We start from the raw sequence: 26,229 nt of genomic DNA, 5'->3' as shown, positions 1-26,229 counted from the left end.
AGTCAAGAAACACCTGGAGTAACAGGCAAATTTGGCCTTGGAGTACAGAATGAAGCAGGGCAAAGGCTAATAGAGTTCTGCCAAGAGAACACACTGGTCATAGCAAACACCCTCTTCCAACAACACAAGAGAAGACTACACATGGACATCGCCAGATGGTTGACACTGAAATCAGACTGATTATGTTCTTTGCAGCCAAAGATGGAGAAGCTCTATACAGTCAGCCAAAACAAGACTGGGAGCTGACTGTGGCTTGGATAATGAACTCCTTATTGCCAAATTCAGACTGAAATTGAAGAAAGTGGAGAAAACCACTAGACCGTTTGGGTATGATCTAAATCAAATCCCTTATGACTATACTGGAGAAGGCAATGGCACCCCACTCCAGTACTCTTGCCTGGAAAATCCCATGGATGGAGGAGCCTGGTAGGCTGCAGTCCATGGGGTCGCGGAGGGTTGGACACAACTGAGTGACTTCACTTTCACTTTTCACTTTCATGCATTGGAGAAGGAAATGGCAACCCACTCCAGTGTTCTTGCTTTGAGAATCCCAGGGATGGGGGAGCCAGGTGGGCTGCTGTCTGTGGGGTCACACAGAGTTTGACATGACTGAAGTGACTTAGCAGTAGCAATATGACTATACAATGGAAGTGAGAAATAGATTTAAGGGACTAGATCTGATAGACAAAGTGCCTGATGAACTATGGATGGAGGTTCGTGACATTGTACAAAGACAGGAATCAAGACCATCCCCAAGAAAAAGAAATGTGAAAAAGCAAAATGGCTGTCTGGGGAGGCCTTACATATAGCTGTGAAAAGAAAGGAAGTGAAAAGCAAAGGAGAAAAAGAAAGATATATCCATTTGAATCCAGAGTTCCAGAGAATAGCAAGTAGAGATAAGAAAGCCTTCCTCAGTGATCAGTGCAAAGAAATAGAGGAAAACAATAGAATGGGAAAGACTAGAGATCTCTTCAAGAAAAATAGAGATACCAACAGAACATTTCATGCAAAGATGGGCATAATAAAGGACAGAAATGGTAGGGACTTAACAGAAGCAGAAGTTATTAAGAAGAGGTGGCAAGAATACACAGAAGAAATGTACAAAAAAGATCTTCACGGCCCAGATAATCAAGATGGTGTGATCACTCACCAGTGCCAGACATCCTGGGATGTGAAGTCAAGTGGGCCTTAGGAAGCATCACTACGAACAAAGCTAGTGGAGGTGATGGAATTCCAGTTGAGCTATTTCAGACCCTGAAAGACGATGCTGTGAAAGTGCTGCACTCAATATGCCAGCAAATTTGGAAAACTCAGCGCTGGCCACAGGACTGGAAAAGGTCAGTTTTCAATCCAGTCCTAAAGAAAGGCAATGTTCAAACTACTGCACAGTTGCACTCATCTCACATGCTAGTAAAGTAATGCTTAAAATTCTCCAAGCCAGGCTTCAGCAATATGCGAACCGTGAACTTCCAGATGTTCAAGCTGGTTTTAGAAAAGTCAGAGGAAACAGAGATCAAATTGCCAACATCCTTTGGATCATGGAAAAAGGAAGAGAGTTTCAGAAAAACATCTATTTCTGCTTTATTGACTATGTCAAAGACTTTGACTGTGTGGATCACAATAAACTGTGGAAAATTCTGAAAGAGATGGGAATACCAGACCACCTGACCTGCCTCTTGAGAAACCTGTATGCAGGTCAGGAAGCAACAGTTAGAACTGGACATGGAACAACAGACTGGTTCCAAATAGGAAAAGGAGTACATCAAGGCTGTATATTGTCACCTTGCTTATTTAACTTATATGCAGAGTACATCATGAGAAATGCTGGGCTGGGAGAAGCACAAGCTGAAATGAAGATTGCCGGGAGAAATATCAATAACCTCAGATATGCAGATGACACTACCCTTATGGCAGAAAATGAAGAGGAACTAAAGAGCTTCTTGAAGAAAGGGAAAGAGAAGAGTGAAAAAGTTGGCTTAAAGCTCAACATTCAGAAACCTAAGATCATGGCATCTGGTCCCATCACTTCAGGCAAATAGATGGGGAAACAGTGGAAAGAGTGGCCAACTTTATTTTTGGGGGCTCCAAAATCACTGCAGATGGTGATTGCAGCCATGAAATTAAAAGACGCTTACTCCTTGGCAGGAAGTTATGACTAACCTAGATAGCATATTAAAAAGCAGAGGTTTTTGCCAACAAAAGTCTTGTCTAGTCAAGGCTGTGGTTTTTCCAGTGGTCAGGTATGGATGTGAGAGTTCGACTAGAAAGAAAGCTGAGCACCGAAGAATTGATGCTTTGAGCTGTGATGTTGGAGAAGACTCTTGAGGGTCCCTTGGACTGCAAGGAGATCCAACCAATTCACCCTAAAGGAGATCAGTCCTGTGTGTTCATTGGAAGGGCTGATGTTGAAGCTGAAACTCCAATACTTTGGTCACCTGTTGCGAAGAGCTGACTCATTTGAAAAGACCCTGATGCTGGGAAAGATTGAGGGCAGGAGGAGAAGGGGACAACAGAGGATGAGATGGTTGGATGGCATCACCTACTCGATGGACATGGGTTTGGGTAGACTCCAGGAGTTGGTGATGGACAGGGAGGCCTGGTGTGCTGCGGTTCATGGGGTTGCCAAGAGTTGGACAGGACTGTCTGACTGAACTGAACTGAACTGAAAACAGAAACAGAGTGTTTTAATTAAACAAGGGGATTTATTAGTTCATATAACTTAAAAAAATCCATAGGTAGGTCAACCTTTAGGTGTTTAATAGAGAAGTTAATGATATTATCAAGCCTTAGTTTTGTTCTCCTGTGTTTTTCTCAGTCTGTCTTCTATGTATCTTCTTTAGCTTTAAGCTCAGGTGTTTCGTTTGCTGATTGGCCCACCTTAGACCCTTATCCTATCTTTGGAGACTTAAATTTGGAGTCTGCTTCCCTAGAACCATGCAGATCCTGAAAAAGAAATAAAGAATTTTGAGAAAGGGACAGCAGGTTGTTAGAGTTCAACTTTGAATGTTAAAGTAGGAATATAGCTCCTTATTTCTTAGTAGTCCATGAAGACAATGATTTACGTAAATTTACGCTTAATTCTTCTGCCTTTCAGTATTTATTAAATACCTCCTCCGTGCACGGTACTTATTGTTCTAGGCAGTAGGATACAGTATCTCATGGAGCTAACACCGTAGTGGAAAGAGACCTAGAACTGAAAAATTAAAAGTGATAACTGATATTTTTTAAAAATCGATTAATGGGATAGGATTGCTGATAGGAGTTAGAGGAGGCTTCTTTGAGGAAGTGACATTTGTGCAAGAACCTTAGTGATGAAAAGGAAACGTGTATGTAAACATCAAGGTGAAGAGCATTCCCGGCAGAGGAAACAACAAAGGTACTGAGATGGAAACAGTGAAATTTTAAAGAATAGGAAGAGAACCAGAATGTCTCGAGAACATTGAATGTGTGAGAAAAGATGTGAGATGAGGAGAAATGGATATAAAAGTAGATATGGTAAGGAATACAGATTGTGTTTTCTTTTTAAGTAAGCACATCAATGAATATGATCCTCTGATAGTCAAGTTATGTTCAATGTAACCTATTTAAGAAGTGAGAGAAATATGCACTGTATTTTAGGGAGATCACCATTTACAAAATTAATTTCTAAGTATAGCCCTATGTCTAAACTTTAAAGGGAACCCATCTCTTCAGTAGTTCTTTTTTCACCAGTCACCTTTATTGTGTAACCGGAGATAGAAATTCTGATATATACATGACCTTGACTCGTTTGTAAAATGCTCAAACATGCACAATCAGTTCACTTTTGAAACCTTGGTACAAAATATTTTATATAAATTAAAAATGTATCCTGTTTTCTTCTAGGCAACCTTAAATATCATTCATAGTGTTGTTCTCTCAGTTCTTGACAAAAACCAAAGGACTAGAGAATTGGAAGAGATTTCACAACAGAAAAATGCTGCAAAAGATAATTCACTAGACACAGAAGTGGCTTATTTAATCCATGAAGGCATGTTTATAAGTGATGCATTTAGTGAGAGTGAATTAACACCTATAGCCATAGATACTACCTCTCAAAGAAATGCATCTCCAAATAGTGAGCCCTGCAGCAGTGATTCTGTATCCGAACCAGAATGTACTACTGATTCTTCATCCAGCAAAGAGCAGATATCATCATCTGTTACTCCAGGAGCTGTGGATATTATGTGAGTATGGTGACTGTTGCCAGATTAACAAGACCTTGAGTCATCTTATTAATGGTTTAAATAAGACTGATTATTCAGTTTATTGAAAAACCATATATAATTCAGTCTTTTGGAATTTAACAAAAATAAATAAATTTTATGAAACATATATATTTTTGAAAATTTATGGACGGTAAGGAGGTGAGTTTTGGAAATGAGAATTATAGAATTTTAAGTCCGAGAAGAAACCATTTAATTAAATACCTTCAATTTGGAGAGTTTAGATGGCTTATTTAAAGTCATTAGTGGCAGAACCTGTCCTGGAACTCAGGTCAGTATTTCCTTGGTTATGTTTCTTTTACTGTATCACTTTTGTATATAGTAAAGATGTATTTGGTTTACGATTTTCAGTTGTTCAAAGGCATGAGTTTCCAAGTGGGTCACACTGTCTTTTTAAATATTACTTTTTAAAACTTATTTTGAAATAATTTCAGATTTACAGAAAAGTCGCCAGAATTATTAAAAAAAACCTCTACCCTTCACCTTGCTTCCCCAGTTAAGTCTATATCACATTGCCCTCTTTTTCCCTTTCTCGATTTCTTTCTGTCTCTCCTTTCTTTTTCTCTCATGTTAAAATTTTTACTCAGTCATTTGACGGTAGATTTCAGACTTGATGTCCCAAATACTTTAGCATGTATTTCCTAAATACAATAACACTTTCTAATAACTGCAGTATACTAGTGAAAATCAAGAGAACACTGATCAATTATTACCATCTAATCCATACACTCCATTAAGTGTTTTGAATAGAAAGAACAGAAGCAAAATAAAGCCAATAAAATCTTTCTGGTCCGAGAACATCATTTATATTTTGTAATTATTAAGAGTAATAGCAACTCAGTATTTTTGTTCATTTTGATAAAAGTCAGATTATGGCCTAGGAGCTTATTAGGTTGCAGTTATAGTGTAGAGTCAACTGTAACACCTCCCCTCCCCACTATCAATCAAGCAAACCCTGAACTACCTATAAATAAAAATATTTTTTTCTCTGTTTAGGCTTATATTTTCACATATATTGATTAGGGTTCAGTCTAAAACTGCTGTTAAAAGAGATGTTAAAACATATATAGTTTAAGCAATATATTAATAGAATTACCACTCAAGTTAAGAGACAGAACATTACCAGGTCTTTTGAAGCACTGTATTGCCACTGTGCTTTCACTTTTTCCCAAAGGAAACCATTAAAACTATTGATTTTTCCAGGTTTTAAACTTTTATATAAATGGAACCATTGAATTATGGTCTTTAGTCTCTAATTTCTTTCATTTCCCATTATATTTGTGATATTTTTCTAAGTTGCTTTTTCTAAGTTTATTTGTATATAGATGTTCCACTTTCTGACTGCACAACAGTGTGTGTATCATTCTGCTGTTGATGAAGTTTGGATTATTTTCAGTTTGTTGTGACTGTTCTTATAGATGTCTTTGGTGTACGTGTCATAAGTATTTCTGTTGAATATATACCTAAAAATAAGTATGTGAATAGTCAATTTAACTAAAGCCAAATAATTTCCCAAAGTGATTGTATGCCTTTACAGTCCTATCAGCTGTGTAGAAGCATTCCTCTCTCTCCACATCTTCATTCATCTTGGTCTTGTCAGTCTTTCACATGTTAGTAAAACATTTTGGTATGTCACAGGTGTAATAGTTTAAATTTCTATTTCCCTGATGATTGGTAAGAGGACACTTTTCATGTATTTACTGGCTGTTTGAATATCCTCTTGTGAAGTACCTATAAATCCTTTGCCCACTTCTCTCTTGGTTTGCCTTTTATTTCTTACTGATTATGGGAGTTCTTTATGTAGCCTCAACACAGCCCTTTGTCAGTTGGTCCATGATGCAAATGCCTTCTCCCACTCTGTGGGCTGGCTTTTCACTTTCTTATTGGGGTCTTTTGTGAACAAGAGTTCTTAACTTTAATATAATCTTATGATTCATTCTTTCCTTTAATGGTTTACGTTTTTTTGTGTGTCCTATTGAAGAAAATCTTTCACTACCCTAAGACTTTGATGATAGTTTCTTGCTTTTTTCTGGAAGATTTGTTGATGTCCCTTGCACATTTAGATCCACAGCATATCTGAAATTGATTTTTGTGTGTTGTGTGAGGTTATTTTCTTTTTTCCCATGTAGATATCTTTTTGACCTCACACCATTTATTGAAAAGACTGTCTTACCCATTGCTATATAGTACCACTCTTGCCTTAAATTAAATATTCATATATAAATGAGTCTGTTTCTAGACTCTGTTTTGTTCAGTTGTCTGTCTTAGCACCAGTACCATTAAGTAAGATTATATTAGTTATATCTTTTTAATTAGCCTTTATATCTGATAATTTCTCCTACCTTTTATTGTTCTCCCAAGATGCCTTAGATGTTACAAATCTGTATATATTTTAGCTTTGTTAGCTCTCTTGTTACTGTCACATAAACTTTTCATATTTCTCCTTTCTATTTAAGAGCACAATTCAGAATTTGCAATCCCACATTCTAGTGGCTAGAATATTTTCACATGTCTATATATTGCTGTAAGAGAGGCTTGAGAAATAGTGTATAGCTTGTTGGCTATTTGATAGCTAAAACTGTTACTGTGGCAGAAGAGAGAAGAGATATTAAAAGATAGCTGGAAAATGTGCCTATATTATTTAGGATTCCTTTAAATAAAATGCAGTCTCAGATTTTAACCCACCCCTCCCACCTCCATTGTGGCTCACTATGCACTTTAGAGCTTCTCTGGCTTTCCACAATGATGTGCTCCCATAGCATGATTACAGAGCATCTATAAATTGTTCCTTCTGTGTTTCATAGGTACATAAATGTCTGGAAACTACCCACTTTCCATTGCCAAAGGGGCAATGGACTGATTAAATATATTTATACATTTAACCCTAACTAGTTCTTCCCTGTGTCAAGTGTTTTCTCAGTATGTAATTGTGTCACAGATACAGGACATGCAGAAATGATGTCTGATTTTTGTGTCTTTTTTAGTGATAGATTTTCCTTGTTTTCTTACATTATCAAAATAACCTACAACTTTGTAAGTTTATTGCAATGTAAATATGGGCACAAAAGAGTAAATTTCCCAGGCAGGAAATGGGAAAGAAAAAATAATGGATGGGATTAGAAACTATTGTAGATTTTAAAAACTTTTTAGTTTTAAATTGTGGTTAAAAAAACACATGCAGTTTATCATCCTAGCCATTTCTAAGTGCACAGTTCAGCAGTGGTAAATATATTCACATAGTTGTACAACCACTCTCGAGATCTTTTTCTTCTTGCAAATCTGAAACCCAGTGCACATTAAACAGTAACTCCCCATATCCTCCCCTACCAATCCCCTGGCAACTACCCTTTTACTTTGTATCTCTATGAGTTCAGTAACTCTAAGTACTTCATATAAGTGGAATCATACACTGTTTGTCCTTTTGAGACGGTCTTATTTTGTTTAGCATAGTGTCTTTAGGGGTGTCCCAGGTGGCGCTAGTGGTAAAGATCCCGCCTGATAATGCAGGAGACTTGGGTTTGATCCCTGGGTAGGAACTATCCCCTGGAGGAGGAAATGGCAATCCACTCTAGTATTCTTGCCTGGAGAATCCAGGGACAGAGGAGCCTGGTGGGCTATAGTCCATTGGTTCCCAAGAGTCAGACAGGACTGAGTGACTAAGCACAGAGATGTCTTTAAGTTTCATCTATATTGTAACATGTCAGAATTTCCTTCTCTTTTTGAGACTGAATGATATTCCATTGTAGGTATATACCACATTTTACCCATTTATCTGTCAGTGGACTCTTGGATTGCTTCCATCCCTTGCTGTTCTAAATAGTGCTACTTTGAACATGAGTGTGCAAATACCTCTTTGAGATCCTGCTTTCAACTCTTTTGTATATGTAACCAGACACTGGTTCATGTTTGTGAGCAGCTTTTTGTTTTTCCTGTCAACAGTAAAGAGATCCAATTAGACTTAAAATTTTAAAAATCTTTTTTAAAAGCAAAATTACAAATAATCAAATAAATTAATTTATGAAGCTCAAACTTCCCAGCTTTATGGGAAGTGGTACTGAAATAGCACTTTGGCTGTTTATAGAAGTAAATGTTGGAATAGAGGAAGCTTAGCAGGTTAGAAATAGAATTAGACTAATTCTGGGTTCTAGTCTCATGCTTTTAACCTTGTGACCTTGGGTAGATCACTTAAACTTTCAAGATTCAGTATCCTCATCTGTTAAGTAGGAGTTTATCTGTCTGTCTCAGAGTGTGAGAACCGTTAAGATACTGTATCTGAAAGTGTTTTAAAAATATTAATCCTTCTATTATTTTAAACACTAGTAAATAAACTTTATGACATAACTTTAAAGGATAGCAGGTAATAACTTTCTTCAATACCTTAACCCAGTAGTTTGCCTCAAATTAATAGACATCACAGCCTCTTTGAAATGTCTTTGAAAGTTGTCATTCTTTGGTCACCAAGTAGTGTCTGGCTCTTTTACAACCCCATGGACAGTAGCCTGTCAGGTTTCTCTGTCCATGGTATTTCCCAGGTGAGAATACTGGAGTGGGTTGACATTTCCTTCTCCAGGGGATCTTCCCAATCCAGGGAACAAACCCACGTCTCCTGCATTGACAGACAGATTCTTTACTGCTAAGCCACCACATAGAAAAATTATGCTAAGGCACTTCACTTTAACACTAAGCTGAATTTTTGGTACAAAATCAGTGGTCTTTATACACTCTCTTAGTGGGGGGAGGGGTAATGCATAAAAAGACAAAAAGTCTTTACATTTCTTCCTCAAAATTGGAATAAATGCATTACATATTATAAATACTCCTATTTAATTGTAAGTTCCTTAAGAAAACATATTCTCTCCAGTGTCTAGTACTTAAATACAATAAATGCTTAAGAAATATTAGTTCAGTTGATCTAACTGTTAATAGTCATTTATAATCATAAGCAAAAAGCAGGCCTGTTTGTTTCCTTCCATTTCTTTCCTCTTCCTTCCACTATGTCATCCTGGGCAACCTGTGCACAACCTGCCATAGCTATGACCTTATATCTAATGTTTTGTTTTGTTTGTTTTTTGCCATAGTTTTTTCAGAATTTCCAGTCAGAGTCTGAATTAAGTATTAAAAATACTACAGCAGAGAGAGATTATTCAAGATTAGGGAAAAATTTATTTGTACTATCTGAACTTGCTTATATGATGCCCTGCCACAAAATTAAAACTGTATGATACGTCAAAACAGATTTTTCCCTTAAATGTAAATTTTATAGCTTTTTGTTTTTTATTGGTATGTCATCTGTGGAGATCAGTGTGTTCATAACTTTTCTTGACTTAATCTTTTTTGTCATTTTCAGGGTCAATGAAGATGTGAAATTAAGTGACTTAGAGCTAGGAAAGCTGGCAAATAATATCCAGGAGTTATTATATAGTGCCTCAGATATATGCCATGATCGAGCCGTCAAATTTCTCATGTCAAGAGCAAAGGTTATTTGTTTTGATAAAGTTTAGATATTTTTTACATAGTAAAATTACTTTGAAAATCTAGAATATATCCTTGCTTGTATCCCTATATTCTGCATAATGCATATTATATTTTTAACACTTAATAAGGTACTGGTGTGATCTATTAGGGAGGTGCTGAAATGCAAAATAATCCAAATAAAAGAAATAGTAAAACTTGAGCTTGAATTTCAAATAAATGATTAAAAGACTTAATAAATATTTGAAATTAATATGCAGTTTTTATACATATATATGTGTATTACTAACCAAATAATTTATTAAGAAAATTAGTTGTTCTCCAGTATTATGAAAATTGTGTAGTATGACCTGAATTTATTTGAGTTACTTTATCTTAAAGGGATCAGAATAAAATTTAGACATCTTAAACTTTCAATGCTTGATTTCTGGGACTAAAGTATTGGGAAATTTCATTATAAATTATCTTAAAATAATTTTTAGGAATTAGTATAAGTATTATAAAATAATTAATGTTGTTTAAGTTAGTTTTATAGCTATTCCATATTTTGTATTATACTAACTCATGAATATTATGTTATCTTTAAAATTTAGGATGGTTTTCTTGAGAAGCTAAATTCCACGGAATTCATATCACTTTCCAGATTAATGGAAACATTCATTTTAGAGACTGAACAGATATGTGGAAGAAAAAGCATGTCATTACTTGGAGCACTTCAGAGCCAAGCAAATAAATTTGTAAATAGGTTTCATGAAGAGAGAAAAACCAAACTCAGGTATTATTACCATGTCCATTCTGTTCATTTTTTTCCCCCTTTTCTTTATAAAACACAGTTATATTTAAAAGAGGAAACTTCATTGATTGGTCAATTAAAAGCCCTGACAGTTGTTTTTCTTTTTAATTATAGACATTGTGTAATTAAAATCACCATTTCTTGACTTTTGAAAATGGAGTTAGGATGTTTATTTCCATGAAAGTACTTATCCTGATAGACTGACTTTTGCTTTCCCATTCAAAGTGAAGTTAATTATGTTTTACCATTCTTCTTGACTAAGTAAGCTAAGAGATATAAAAAGGAAAATATTTCCTAAAATTATTTGTACTATTTATGAATGACCTCAGTTTATTAAGCTGTTCAGCACTTTTTTTTTTTTTTTTTTTTTTACTTTACAATATTGTATTGGTTTTGCCATACATCAACATGAATCCACCACGGGTGTACACGTGTTCCCCATCCTGAACCCCCCCTCCCACCTCCCTCCTCATACCATCCCTCTGGGTCATCCCAGTGCACCAGCCCCAAGCTTCCTGTATCCTGCATCGAACCTGGACTGGCGATTCGTTTCTTATATGATATTATACACGTTTCCATGCCATTCTCCCAAATCATCCCCCAGCCCCTCTCCCACAGAGTCCAAAAGACTGTTCTATACATCTGTGTCTCTTTTGCTGTCTCACATACAGGGTTGTCGTTAACCATCTTTCTAAATTCCATATATATGCATTAGTATACTGTATTGGTGTTTTTTCTGGCTTGCTTCACTCAGTATAATAGGCTCCAGTTTCATCCATCTCATTAGAACTGATCCAAATGTATTCTTTTTAATGGCTGAGTAATACTCCATTGTGTATATGTACCACAGCTTTCTTATCCATTCATCTGCTGATGGACATCTAGGTTGCTTCCATGTCCTGGCTATTATAAACAGTGCTGCGATGAACATTGGGGTACACGTGTCTCTTTCAATCAGTTCAATGTTCAGCACTTTTTAAAAGTCTCACGTACTAGCAACAGCTAATGACCATTACTGTTTAGAAAGTCAAATGCCTTGTACTGCATGGGCTTTACTTGAATTTAACTAAGATACATGTAGTCTTAAATATGTAAGTCTTAAGTACTCACTTGACTTTTCCTTTTCTTTTCACCCTAGGAGATAGGGTTGAAATATTTTATTAAAGTTTATCTTTATTTTTACTTTTGAATAGCCTTCTCTTAGACAATGAACGCTGGAAGCAAGCTGATGTTCCTGCAGAATTTCAGGATCTTGTTGATTCTATATCAGATGGAAAGATTGCTTTACCTGAAAAAAAATCAGGGGGTATGTGTACTCTTTCACACATTCTGTTTCAATTTTATATTGTTTGTTCATTTTGTAAGAGTGCTTAATATTTTTTTAATTGATAGTGCCTCTTGGAAACCTTAGAACTCATATTCCCAGCTTAGTTAGTAAGTAGTTGACTTGAAAAGTATGTGGCAATTTATAATAATTTAAAATATTTATTGAATATTAACCATATTCCAAACATTGGACCAAGTGCTTTACATGCATTTACTCTCCCAACAACCTATGATAAAGATACTATTGTTACCTTGTTTAATATTGAAGAGGCATGAGGCTGCCAGGGGTTAAGGAATTCGGTATAAATGAAGATCTGTGATTTGAAACCAACTTTATGTAATTTTATAGCTGTGTTCTTAACCACTGTTCTATATTGTTTAGAGAATATGTATTATACTGGTAAGCGTCTACTATGTGTCAGATATTGAGACAGATAAAGGTATAATTTTACTTTAAAAGGGCTAAGTCTAATGAAAAATATATTTATTAGCAATCATAAGTAAGGTAGTCTTAATATGATAGAGAAAAACAAAATGTAAAGAACCATAGAAAAAGAAAATTATGCAGGATACTACAGAGGAAGGGCAGGGAGGCAGGACAATCTAGAAGACAAAAGTTAAAAAATTAGAGTTTCAAGAAGAAAATTGTCATTGGTATTAAATATCAATCAGGTTTCTTGTGAAAGATACACAATGGCTAGAAATATTTTTGTATGTGAGTTAAAGTGTAATACCAGGATGCATTGTAGTTATGAAGTTCTTGAATATTTTTAATGGAGGAGGCAGTTGCACTTTCAGTTTTTATGCATTTAATGAAAATTTAATATTTTTACATAGAAATATTTAAAAATTGTATACTGTACCATAAAATGCAACTGTATTGCAAGAGAAAGACTGATAGTGACCACTTGTTTGACACACAGGAGATCATTTGCTGTCTTTTTAATTCAGTGGCCTGATAGAGCCAGATTGTAGTTCATTGCTGAGTAATTCAGAAGGTAAGGAAAGGTAGACGAGTGTAAGGCTACCTTTTCAAACAGGCCTTTCAAGTTTGGCCCTAAGGGGAAAGTAAATGATGAAGTGGCAGCTAGATACACAAGAGCTGTTAGAGAGACTATTACCTTTAAATTCACTTAGGGAATTGAGAGAAGAATTTTAAGATAAGAGAAACTGAATTATATTTTTATGCTTAATAGAAAGAGGAAGAAGGTTGATTTAAAATAAGAGTGACATAGAGTGATTGTAGGGGTAGGACCCCTGGAATTGAATCCACAGTTCAAGAGAGGGGCTCCCTCTGCCCACTGTAACGAGAGGGGGTGAGGAACAGGTGAAAATTAGAGTAATTCCAATCCAGTCGAGAGAGAAATTGAAGAAATCAAGTAAATTTCTGTTGTTTAGTGACCATTTTTAGTAGATAACAGTGTTGGGTGGTGGTCACAATTTTTAAATTGATTGTATGATATTAGCAAAGCAAAAGTGTTTAAGTGGCAAAGACTGAAAGAAAAATAAGACACTCTGATCATTCTAAATCACAAACTTAAAATTATAGGACTTATTACCCATCTGTTCTTTCAAGCTGTGTTTGATTGGAGTTCACTATCCTGAACACATTCCAGTTTTGAATTAAAATCATAACTCTAAAAGTGACTTAATTTATCATGTGTTTTTCCCACAGAGTGAACTATTTATTTTCACTTCCTCTTTGTAGGATACAGACAGTAGAAAGTTTCTCTTCCAAACCCTGCTCTGTCTTTTGTTTTTCTCTGACCAGGAAGAAAGTATATGCTATTAGAAATTCATTAATATTTTACTAGTTCATGCAAAATGAAGGATCCTGGGTTATATTCATTCACCTATCATCCATTTATTGAGTTACTAAATACTTATCAAGGCATTGGGGAGATGAAGTTTAATGGATAGCAGTAAATATTAATTTAGTGATTACCCACTGCTAGACAGTTTGTTCTAAGCACTTTACATTGTTATCTCATTTACAGGTCCATGAGCTGTAGTATTCCCATTTAACAGATATGGAAACTGAGGCACAAATAGGTTAAGCAACATACCTAAGGTTACATGGCTAGAAAGTGGTAGAGCTGGGATCCAACTGCAGGCAGACTGATGTTAGGGCCCCTTTTTAACTACTGTGCTAAGTCACTTCTCTGCAGTATTGAGTGTTGGTTAAGACACAACCCCTGTCCTGAAGAAACTTTAATCTGACATATAGAGTGAACTGTGATTAGAAATTATATCACACTGAATTTCTTTACTTGAAAGAAATGAGGATGGAGATATTTAATGTCTTAGAACAAAGGGACTTGAAACTTAGGGAATCATTATGACTGACTTGCCCACTGTACTCTGTTTAATAGGCTGATTCAAGACAGTAATCCAGTCCACTGTTCTTTTCACCTCAACATACTGAATTTTGTTTTTTAATGATAAAAAATACCACGTACTGAAAATAAAGTAACTTTTGGATAAAGATCATAAAAACTAAATATATAATCTCTCCACTGAATTTACGTATTAACTTGTATTCTAAAGATTATAATAAAGAAAATCAGTTGAAATGCTGGTTATGCCTTTCCAGACTAATAACACTCTTCTTCTTTTACTTCTTATCAGTCATCTGCCATGTACCAGACCTAGAGGATAGCCAGTTTGTAAGCATTATCTCTTTCACTGACAACTACACTTAAAGATAGATATCGTTGTCTATGTTTAATGGATACAAATACTGAGACTCAAAAGAAGTAATTGGTCCGAAGTCATTTATCCAGTAATTGGTAATATTGGAACTCAAATTCAAATTTCTCTGATTCCAAATCCAATATACTTTACTTATTTTGTGCTAAATTATTTTCCAAGAAGTAGGTTTATTTGCAAAAATGAGGTCGTTCCAGGCCTTAAATAGGAACTTTTTCAGTTTTTTTCCTAGTTTAAATTTTTTATACAGTATTTTGTTTCATCTTATACCCATGTCTCTTTATTTGCTTTAACTTTCTAGCTACAGAAGAAAGAAAACCAGCTGAAGTTCTTACTGTTGAGGGGCAACAGTATGCTGTTGTTGGGTGAGTGACACATTTTTCTTTATTAGTTGAGTCAAGTATTTAAAATATAGGTCTTCTAGTTACAGCTTGATGTAAACTAGAAATTTTAGATTAACAATTGTAAATCTTACAAAGAATTTTAAATAAATTTTATGGATTCCTTTTTATTTTGTAGTATTCTGTATCCATTAGAGACTACACTGGCTAAACAAAAAAGGGGTTGGTTGATTTTTCTCCTACCACAAGCACTTGGAGGTACATCCACGGGTGCTACAGTGGCTCTCTGCTGTAAATGTCTCAAGCTCGTTCTGTCTTTTTTACCTGCAACTTTTCTTGGTGTGCAATGTGCAGCTTATTGAAGTTGTGAGCTCTGGAGTCAAACTGCTTAGGTTTTAATCCCAGCAACTCTGTTACTTTGTGACTTTGGGCAAGTTACTCTGTGTGCCTTAGTTTCCTTCTTTGTAAAACAAAATGTGGGCAATAGTACTGTACTTAGAATTATTGTGAAACAGGTAATTCCTGTAAAACATCTTGCACAGTTCTAGTTCACCTAACAAGAAGTTGATAGTTGTTGGTAGTTATTTCCATTACCATCATTTGTCATTAGGTCTTTTATTCTTTTACCAATAACAGTATTTCAAATTCAAGTTAACTAAGAAAAATATAAATTCCAGTGTTGTTTGTCTAGGACTATATGCCTTTTATTAATAGATACTTAAGATAATATCTTCATATACTTTCATAACAATAGTTTAGGTATTTTCATATATATGATCTTATTTGATCTCTCCAACCACACTATGAACTAGACATTTCAGGTATTATTGTTCCCTTTCTATGGTTAAGAGAATTGGAGCTTAGAAGTTAAGTATTTAATATAAAATTACCCACATGGAGCCAGAATTAGAATCAAAATCTAGCTCCCATTATCTATATCATAATTCTTTGTCACTTTTCTTCTTTGTTTCTTGTCACTAAATGGGTCTTTTCTGAAATAGCCATCCCCTCCTGGAAGAATGAATGATCCTCGCCTTGTAACTCTGTGTGCCTCTATCATGGCTCTTTCTGCAGTGTAGTAGAGTTATTTATTTGTGTATGTATCTCCCTGGTTATTATCTGAATTCCTCAAAGATGGGGATCATTTACCATTTTAATTTTTCTTGGCACCTAATAAGCACTCAATTAGTGTAAATAGAATTTATGCTTTTTCTCAACTTGTATATTCTCCAAAACTCCAAAGTACAACCAGTGTAAGCTAAAGCTTCCATTCCTTTCTTTCCTGGAATTCTTTTCCATTTCTAGTAGGATGAAACTTTTTTCAACCTCACTGTAATTTTAGTCCTTTGATCTAATTGTCATTTATTTCCTTAATTACCCATTGCAATTGGTCCTCTGTATCCGCGGGTTCTGCATCCCACTAACCAGCATGTAGAACCCATGGATATAGAGGGAAGACTTTACTATGCCATTTTATATAAAGGACTTGAGCATGCATGGGTTTTGGTATTCCCGGGGTATCCTGGAACCAGTCCCCTGTGGATACTGAGGAAGGACTGTGTCTTGTTACTCTTCCCTTACTTATTGGAAATGGTCCCCTCTAGCTATCTGTCTTTCTTGCTCTTTAAGCTAAGAGACTACTGCCAAAAAGCTGAACTCTCTGGGTAAAGGGGAAGTATTGTATATTCAGCGAGAAGATTACAAACGATAGCAATGGACTCCTGCCCAGTAAAGCAGACTCTAGGATTATGCATGGAGAGTAATGAATGGTCTAACAATTAAGCTGTTATAAAGGCTAGATAGTCTCCTCCTTGAAGCACTGCTCTCTCTCCTTCAGACTTATAAAATATTATTTTACATGGATCACTCATTTCTCAGAATCTCATTGAATTTAGATGTCCTGTAATGAATGGGTGTTTCCCCCTTAATTTCAACCTTATTTAACCTCCCAGTAGTGTCTCTTTTCAGCTTGTGACATATCTTGCTAATGAGCTGATAACTTTCTCATCTTTGGAAAACCTTTTGTGACTTATCAGTAAGCTTCTTAGGCGATACATTGTTCTCAGAAGCCACAATTTCTCTTTTATCTCACTAAGAAAATCTAGACTAGGCCCTTCCTTAATTCAACATCTATGATAACCTGCTACATAATCAGAAACACTGCTTAAACTTTTTTCATTGTTGGCCAAGGATTTTTAAATTGACCAAGGAATGGGATACCTGCCTTACTGAAAAAACTTACTTATTGCAAGTGTCACACAGAGAGTGATGTGCTCATAAGCACAAAATTTAAGGAAGTACTCTTTCTCAGTGTCATGAAAGCGCATGCCCTGCAGTTACACAACCTTGAAACTGAGTGCCTTCTTAATTTTACACCCTCAAGGTTTTGTTACCTTACTCTAGTCCCTACTTGCTCTACTTATAGGTAAAACACATCATTGAACAGTTGCCAAGATCAGTATTGATTTTTGTATGTGAAATCAGTTTGATTTTTCTTGTTTTGAGTGCGTACTGGTTCATCTCTCTCTCTTTTTTTGGGGGGGTAGAACTGTATTGCTGTTGATAAGAATTATCCTTGAATATTGCCAGTGTGTGGATAATATCCCATCTGTTACTACTGACATGCTCACTCGTCTGTCAGACTTATTGAAGGTATGTATGATTTCACTTTTATGGAAAAATAGTTGGAAGAAGTAATACATTAGGGTGTGAGTAATCTTCCAACTCTTAAGACATTTCAAGGTTATGGTATCTTTAAGACATTAATTTTGTGACATTTGGCTGTGGTTGATTCACAACATATTATTTGAAGGCCACCTGCTTCCTTCTCACTCAACATTTAGTGATTCCTCATTACACCTATAGAGTTGTTAATGACATTGGAGACAGGAGATGATTTGTTCGTTAGGTGCTGAACATGACTGAGGCCACTTAGGTCAAAAAACCTGGACTGGTTTCAAATGTGCATGGAAGGAATTCACTGAACTTTACAAAATTCATCTCATTAAGGTTAGAGATTTTTCTTTAAATCATTCTTTCAGAACCATTGATGTGAAGTGAAACTGTGGTGATAGTTTTATTCAGCCATTTCATATTAACAGATATATTAAATATGCTAGATAGAGAAAAGGCTTTATTTTTTCAAATACCTAATCTAGCAATTAATTCTATGCCAAAGTTGTCATATTTTAGTCCAGAAAGATTTTGTTACCCTTTTGAAAATAGGACTATCCAATTAAAAAGACTAAAACAACGAGTTTTATGATTGCAAATTCAAGATTAATTTTTGAACAACTGATTTTTAGAATTTCTCAACTTTTTTTCCTACCAGACTGTAAATACTATTATTGGGAAACACCCCCCCTTTTTTTTTTCTGTCATTACATAAACAAATTCTAATTGCTCCTACTAGAAAAATTCATTTGGTCCTTGCATAAGAGGAAAGAGGAATGTATTATTAGAATTAGCACATTGCCACCATATAAAGTATAGTTTTTAATAAATTGTTGGTTTTTTTCTCTTCCTTCCTTTGTTAGTACTTCAATTCAAGAAGTTGCCAGTTAGTTCTTGGAGCTGGTGCACTGCAAGTTGTTGGACTAAAAACAATAACTACAAAAAATTTGGGTATGGATTCTTGCATTTAATTCACATGCTGAGGCATTTCAGTGATGTCACTATACTTAGGTTTTTATTATACATGGTGTTTTTGTGCTTCTAACCAAAGGCTCTAAAAGTAACAGTTCTACTTTACTTTTTTTATGTATTGCCATAATTGAAAAATAACTTCTGGAGAAATGTTACAAGGAATTTTTAGTCTAATAAATGTAAGTTACTAGAAGTTACACTACTGTTAAAAAAATGTTAAAATATAATATGTATTAAGTACATAAGTGTGTATGGGGTGAAAGGTATCAATGTCATGAGAATCAGTTGTCCCCTTAGCTTCCTCATGCCATTCTACCCACAGCTTGAGTCCACTAGGAAAATTAGCATAATTCATTACATCATTCAGTACCAAATGATTGTCTTAAACAAAACGAAATATGTTGCTTTCTGTCACTGTGTTCTCCATTTATGTAATAAACTTGGGTCTGTAGAAAATTGATTTTTTACATAATTTGATGGGTAATTGAAGTCAGCTAATACCTTTTTTTCCTCCATGATATGTCCATCTCCTGGATCTTCAGCTCTTTCTTCACGCTGTTTGCAGTTAATTGTGCACTACATTCCTGTGATCCGGGCTCATTTTGAAGCTCGACTGCAACCTAAGCAATACAGTATGCTTAGGCATTTTGATCATATCACTAAGGTATCTTTTCGTGTATTTTCTCCTGGAGTTTCATAAATTTAACTCCTTAATTGTTAAGTATTTTAGATGTATCCCAGGTCTTTAATGTACAATGTTATTTCTCATTATAGGACTACCATGACCACATAGCTGAAATATCAGCTAAGCTTGTAGCGATAATGGATAGCTTATTTGACAAGCTGTTATCTAAGGTAATGATTTATGGAAATTATTAAGCTTTGCTTAAAGGCGTTGTGACTTTTCACAGTTAGTTCTAACAAGTCAAAATTCTTCAGGATTTAGGGAAAAACTTGAATGTTCAGATCACCCAAATAGTTGATCTTCATTTCCTAAGGGATTTGAGGATAGGGATGAGGGAAGATGATTCCCCTCATGATGAGAGAGACCCTTTATAGAAGTAATTTTATATTAGCTGTATTGAAAATTATGTATTTTCCTCAAAACATATTTTAGTTTGAAAGCCTTCCAGAGATAGAATTAAGAAAATAAAGATCAAAATAGGGAAAAAATTAAATTATTTGTGATGAAGTGTGTTACTTTATTTTTTAGGCTAAAAAGCAGAGCCTGAAGTGCTGGGTTATTTCCATCATAGATATTCAGTTTCAGTATTTGTTTCTTATTTACTTCCCATTCTAAATAGGTCATTAAAAGTAGCACTGTTTTCTAAAGAATTCTTAATTACACGGGGAAAGTATCTTCAGAAAAATGTCAGTTAATCAGGCCTAGTCACTTTTGACGTATCTCTCACTCTTTACTTTCCCTAATTATTCTGTACATGTTTTAGAGAAAAAGCAAAAATCTCATAACTTGAGAGTTTGAAGCTTTGTTTAGTTTATACTTTTGCCCCAGAGCATTTTTAGAGTAATCTCATAAAGCAAGGCACTTTGATATGCTTTTCCTTCTACTTGGATCCTTCAAATTCTGAGATGGCAAGAGCAGCAGACACATAAAAATTATAAAGAGACAAGATAAAGTGGTGCCCATTAACACACAAATGTTTGAAGTTGACAGTGAGAAAGGAGTGATTGGAAAATAAGACTGTGTCTGTTTAATGTTTAGTTCTCAAACATTTTGGTCATAGGACCTCCTTTACATTCTTAAAAATAATTGAGGACCCCTAAATAGCTTTTGTTTATGCAGATGTAGCTATCAGTGAGTACCATATTAGAAACTAAAACTAAAAAGATTTAAAACTCATCTAGAAAAATGGTACTGATGAACCTATTTGCAGGGCAATAATAGAGACACAGATGTAGAGAACGGATTTGACACAATGGGGAAAGGAGAGGGTGGGATGAATTGAGAGTAACGTTGAAATATATACATTACCATCTGTGAACTAGATAGCTGGTAGGAAGTTGCGATATAGCTCAGGGAGCTCAGCTTGGTGCTCTGTGACAACCTGGGAAGGGTGGGATAGGGGTTTCGGGGGGAAGCTCAGGAGGAAGGGGATATATGTATGTAGTTGGCTGATTCATGTTGTTATATGGCAGAAATCAGCACAACATTGTGGAGAAATTATCCTCCAATTTAAAATAAAAATTTTTTTTAAAAAGAATACATAAACACACTCAACTAGACTTCAGAATTACGTCACACGTCATCTAAAAATTTCCAATATTCAATCATGAGAGTCTGAAAGTGAATTATATTAATCTTACTATTACTATGAACATGGTTTTTGTCTCACATATTCCCTGAAAGAGCTTCTGACTCCCAGGAATCTCCAGACTGCACTTTGAGTAACTCCGGCATAGTTAGTAGATAACATATATGCTTTATGCTTCTCCTTTAAGAAACTTAAGGAATTTACAGTTGTGTGCAGACATACCTATATTATGCCCTCTAAATTACTAGTTTTGTGTAGAGAAAAATTGTTTAGAAATTCTCTATCTTCTTCATGGTTGTGAAATGCAAGCTAAATTCAAAAGCAGTTCCATTCCACCAGTTTCCTTTTTGATATATGACATTCTTCTGTGTGCCAAAAGTCAATGAATAATGCATGTAACTACCCTAAGAAGTTTACCATCTAATACAGCAGAGGACTTGACACCTAACAATGTAGACTAAAGTGAAAGTGTTAGTCATTCAGTTGAGTCCAACTCTTTGAGACCCCATGAACTGCAGCCTGCCAGGCTCTTCTGTCCATGGAATTCTACAGGCAAGAATACTGGAGTGGGTTGCCATTTCCTACTTCAGGGGATCTTCCTGACCTAGGGATAGAACCCAGATCTCCTGCATTGCAGGAAGGTTCTTACCATCTGAGCCACCAGGGTGATAATGTAGAGTGAGGTAAATGTTAAATAGTGAGACTAATAATGAGCTGGGGAATAGAATGAAGCAAATCCCCAAAAATGCTGGTACTCTTAAAACCTTTTCTTTATTCTATCAGGTCATCCAGAGTTTTTGAACAAGAATTGGGACTATGGCTAGACTTTTTCCTGTAACAGTTTATTGCATTATTTTTGGTAAAGAAAAATAAAAAAATAATGTAATGGAGTTCCCATATATTTATCACGTGTATTTAACCATCATTAACATTTTTCTTTTTTTGTTGAAATATTTTGTGGTTAATTTGAGGCCCTGTAACATTTCATCCCTAAGTACTTAAGAATATATATTTCTAAAAACTTAGGGAAGGATACTTTTTCATATAATCACATGACTATATCAAACCAGCAAAATTAACAATAATTCCTTATTATCATCTAATACTTATTCCTATTTGAAACTTATCAATTGTCCTAAGATGTCATTTTATAATAATTTGTTTGAACAAAGGCTTTTACATGATCTACATATTGCATTTGGTTATTATTATGCCTCTTTGGGAGAAGGCAATGGCACCCCACTCCAGTACTCTTGCCTGGAAAATCCCATGGACAGAGGAGCCTGGTAGGCTGCAGTCCATGGGGTTGCTAAAAGTCGGACATGACTGAGCGACTTCACTTTCACTTTTCACTTTCATGCATTGGAGAAGGAAATGGCAACCCACTCCAGTGTTCTTGCCTGGAGAACCCCAGGCACAGGGGAGCTTGGTGGGCTGCCGTCTCTGGGGTCACACAGAGTTGGACACGACTGAAGTAACTTAGCAGCAGCAGCATTATGCCTCTTAAGTCTTTTATAAATTTCAAACACCTCCCTCCCCATTTTTTATGTCGTTTTTAATGTCAAGAATGTGCCTAGACATTTGCAGCTTTGTGTTTTCTTTACTACCATCCCCACTGATGACTTTACCTTGTTACCCCGACATACATTTTCCCTGTATGGTGCTGTCATGCCCAACTGTTTGCAACCCCATGACTCAAGTCTGCCAGGCTCCTCTGTCCCCAGGGATTCTCCAGGCAAAAATACTGGAGTGGGTTGCCATGCCCTCCTCAAGTCTCTCAGTCATGCCCAGCTCTTTGTGACCCCATGGACTATACAATCCATGAAGTGCTCTAGGCCAGAATACAGGAGTGAGTAGCCTTTCTCTTCTGCAAGGGGATCTTCCCAACCCAGGGATCAAGCCCAGGTCTCCCACAGTGCAGGCAAATTCTTTACCAGCTGAGCCACAAGGGAAGCCCTGTATTATCAAGTCTGTATACCACTCCCTGCTCTACTTGCTTCCATGGGTTGTCCAGGAGTTTGATCCAGTTTTTAATTCATACCAAAATAGCAGAGTGTTTGATTTGGGTTAGTCTCTCAATTTTTAGCTTTTCATTTTTTTACCTGGAATTTTAATTTGGGGAAAGAGGAATAGCATAGTAATAAAATATAGGTTGATTCTAAGAAGCTAATAAGTAAGGGCACGTTTCCTTGAGCAGAATAAAGCATTAACATCTAATGATACTACTGGCTAGACTAATGTCCCAGCCACCATTAATTCATGTTGAGTTAAATTGTGTTAGGTTAACAGAGATACACAAAAGTGAAGAAACCTTTTATCTTGTCCTCAAATAGTAAAATATCTAGTACGATAATTAGTAACTATTACAGGAGGTAGATTATATAAAGTATCATAATAAAGTAAAGAAATGATTCAGTGCTGTTGAAGTTTTTAATGTTTTGAAAGACATGGTTGTCAGCTGGGGAAGTAGGTCTGGGAAAGCTTTATGGATGGGGATGCATATCAATTTTGCTTTTCACAATTAGAGTGGGCTTCCCTGGTGGCTTGATGGTAAAGAATCCACTTGCTGATGCAGGAGACACAGGTTCAGTCCCTGGGTTGGGAAGATCCCCTGGAGAAGGAGACGGCAACCCATTGCAGTATTCTTGCCTGGGAAATCCCATGGATAGAGGGGCCTGGCAGGCTACATACGGTTGCAAAAGAGTCGGACATGACTTAGCAACTAAGCTGCAACAATTAGAGCAGATTAAGTTGAGGCAAAGAGATACACTGAGGTAACAGTGTGAGTAGACATATTGATTGGAATCATAAGAAGGAAGTTTTGTGTCAGGTTTGGGCTTCCTTGGTGGCGCAGAAATTAAAGCATCTGCCTGCAATGTGGGAGACCTGGGTTTGATCCCTGGGTCGGGAAGATCTCCTGGAGAAGGAAATGGCAACGCACTCCAGTATTCTTGCCTGGAGAATCCCACGGACAGAGGAGCTTGGTGGGCTACAGTCCACGGGTCGCAAAGAGTCGGACACAACTGAGCGACTTCACTTTCACTTTGGAGTTAGGTAGACCTAAGTTCAAATTCCATGTTTGTCACACATGAGCCATTGAAGAACCTTCGGCAAATTCTTAACTTATTTAAGCCTCAGTTTCTATCTCTAAATGGGGATAATAATAAAAATCTCATAAAGATGTAGTGAGGATTTATGAGATAATATATGTGGAGCACTTTTCTTTTATCATATCTTTGTATCTGACTAGAGACAGTTCCAGTAAACATTGATTGCTAATGCTTTTGCTGTTGTTTTTAATAACAAAAGTAAGTAATTCCATAGAGCTAATGTATTAGGGTGGGTAAGCCCAAGAGTAGAGTGGGAGATATGTTGGAAAGATAGAAGAGGGCTTTGACTCCAGTGGAAAGCTAAGCAGTTTAAGTCAGGTTGATGGAGGTATAATTTACATTGAGTAAAATTCACCCTAAGTATATAGTTTGATGAATTTTAACCTGAATGGGGTAGTAGAATGACCACAATCAAGATACAGAACAATTCCATCACTGCTAAACATCCTCTAGGGTATTTTCGAAGTTAATCCTTTCCCAATACCCCAAAACTATGACAACTACTGATCTAATTTTCTTCTATTTAGTTTTGTCTTTTCCAGTATGTCTTATAAATGGAATTATACAGAATTAACATCTTGTCCCAGGTTCCTTTCATTTAGCATAATGCTTTTGAAATTCATGGATGTTACAACATGTGTTAATATCTTGTTCATTTTCATTATAAAGTGGTATTGATTGAAGTACTACTATTTGTTTATCCATTCATCAATTGATAGATGTTTGGATTTTCTCCAGTTTCTGGCTGTTATGAATAATATACATTCATGGACACATCTTTGTGTGGGCATGTGTTTTCTTTTGTGTAAATACTTTGAATATATTGCTGGTGGCATAGAAATGTAAAACTTTATGGTAACTTTATTAAAAAAAACTGCCATATGATTTTCCAAAGTGACTGTACAATTTCGTGATGTATAAGACCTCTGGAAACTCTTTTATCTTCACCAGCTCTTTCTGTTGTCTCTATTTTTTAACGTTAGTCTTCTGGTGGGTCTGCATTGAGTGATATCTCATTGTGGTTTTAATTTCTATAATGACTAATACATTGAGTATCTTTTCGTGTGTTAGTTTGTCATCTGTACTTTGTCTGTGGCAGTTTTTTGGTTGTCACAGTTTCGTGTGGGATGGTACTGGTAATTAGTGAGTAGAGACTAAGGATGCTGCTGAATATCCTACAATACACAGTACAGCCCCCACAACAAAAAATTATCTAGCTCAAAATGTCAGTAGTGTAGAGGTTTAGAAATTCTGACCTAGAGTACTAACTAATGTGTAAAATAATTTGAAAGTATAATTGGTGAGTCTTAGTCACTGGTTCAATACAAGGAAACAAAGAAAAGAAGGAGTTAAAAACTTTTAAGTTGGAGATTTCAAGTCTGTGTGACCAGGAGGATGGTAATACTGGTAATAGTAATTGAAACAGGTAAGAGAACAGGTTTGGGAAAGCTCATGGTAAGCTCAAATGTGGATTGGAGCATGTAATGAATGTTATAAAGGGGAGCATGTAATAAAGTGGTTCATAACTAGAGATATATTAGAAGTCATGGGATTGAACAACATTGAGAAAAGTGAGGAAGATAAGAGAGGATTAATATTAAAGTTGCTTTGCACTTAGGAGACAGGAGATAGAAGAGGGGGAAGGTTAGGAGGAAAGGAATTGGGAGAGTGTTGTACTGCACCAGGATAGCGTTTCCAGTGTGAGGTTGTGTGAAATACTGCAGAGAAACAAGGAAGGGGAACTAAAAAAGTTATTAACTTTGGAAATTAGGACCTCTTTAGTAATTTTTTTCCAAGAGAGAAATTTCAGAAGAGGGAAGATTGTTTGAATGGTGGCAAGAACCAAATTTTAAAGATTGAGAATAAAGAAGTACAGTATCAAGTTTAAATGATTGAAGCCATGTATGGTAAAAAGTCATACAGAAAGAATACTATTTTGAGGGAAAGCAGTGATGAAGGAAAGTTTTGAGGGGTATACTAGTTTACTAGGGCTGCCATAACATTCCCTCAGAGTAAGGGGCTTAGAACACAGAAGTACATTGTCTTATAGTTTTTGGAGGATAGAAATCCCAAATCAAAGTGTCCCCAGACCATGCTTCCTCTGAAGGCTCTAACAGAGAAAACTCCCTTGCCTCTTTCTAGCTTCAGGTGCTTCTGTCAGTTGTTGGCATTCCTTGACTTGGAGATGCATCACTTCAGTCCCTGCCTCTGTCTTCACATGACCATCTTCCCTCTGTGTGTTTCTGTGTCTAAATTTCCCTCTCCTTTCTTTTATAAAAATACCAGTCAGTGGATTTAGGGCCCACTCCAATCCAG

At 35.9% G+C, this 26,229-nt stretch overlaps 1 protein-coding gene across 7 annotated transcripts in view; it reads left to right on the top strand.

Moving 5' to 3' along the window:
• VPS54 (VPS54 subunit of GARP complex) overlaps positions 1-26,229 on the top strand; it is a 144,486-nt gene that overhangs the window by 106,502 nt on the left and 11,755 nt on the right. For 6 of the 7 annotated variants that reach the window (XR_008700417.1, XM_055540451.1, XM_055540450.1 and 3 more), the window contains exons 12-20: positions 3,865-4,205; positions 9,592-9,721; positions 10,310-10,491; positions 11,703-11,815; positions 14,846-14,909; positions 17,432-17,537; positions 18,422-18,509; positions 19,073-19,194; positions 19,305-19,385. Coding sequence is in view for 5 of the 7 variants with exons in the window: in XM_055540451.1 (XP_055396426.1) it covers positions 3,865-4,205; positions 9,592-9,721; positions 10,310-10,491; positions 11,703-11,815; positions 14,846-14,909; positions 17,432-17,537; positions 18,422-18,509; positions 19,073-19,194; positions 19,305-19,385 (1,227 nt within the window). In the remaining 2 variants the exon portion in view is untranslated. Of the gene's footprint in view, positions 1-3,864; positions 4,206-9,591; positions 9,722-10,309; positions 10,492-11,702; positions 11,816-14,845; positions 14,910-17,431; positions 17,538-17,793; positions 17,895-18,421; positions 18,510-19,072; positions 19,195-19,304; positions 19,386-26,229 lie in introns of those variants that run through there. The other variant, XR_008700418.1, reaches the window with a different exon arrangement.

Source organism: Bubalus kerabau, chromosome 11 (genome assembly GCF_029407905.1).
Source record: "Bubalus kerabau isolate K-KA32 ecotype Philippines breed swamp buffalo chromosome 11, PCC_UOA_SB_1v2, whole genome shotgun sequence".
Classification (NCBI taxonomy): Eukaryota; Metazoa; Chordata; class Mammalia; order Artiodactyla; family Bovidae; genus Bubalus; species Bubalus kerabau.
The sequence above is the reverse complement of the archived record's forward strand: the minus strand, read 5'-3'. Positions and strand labels throughout refer to the sequence as shown.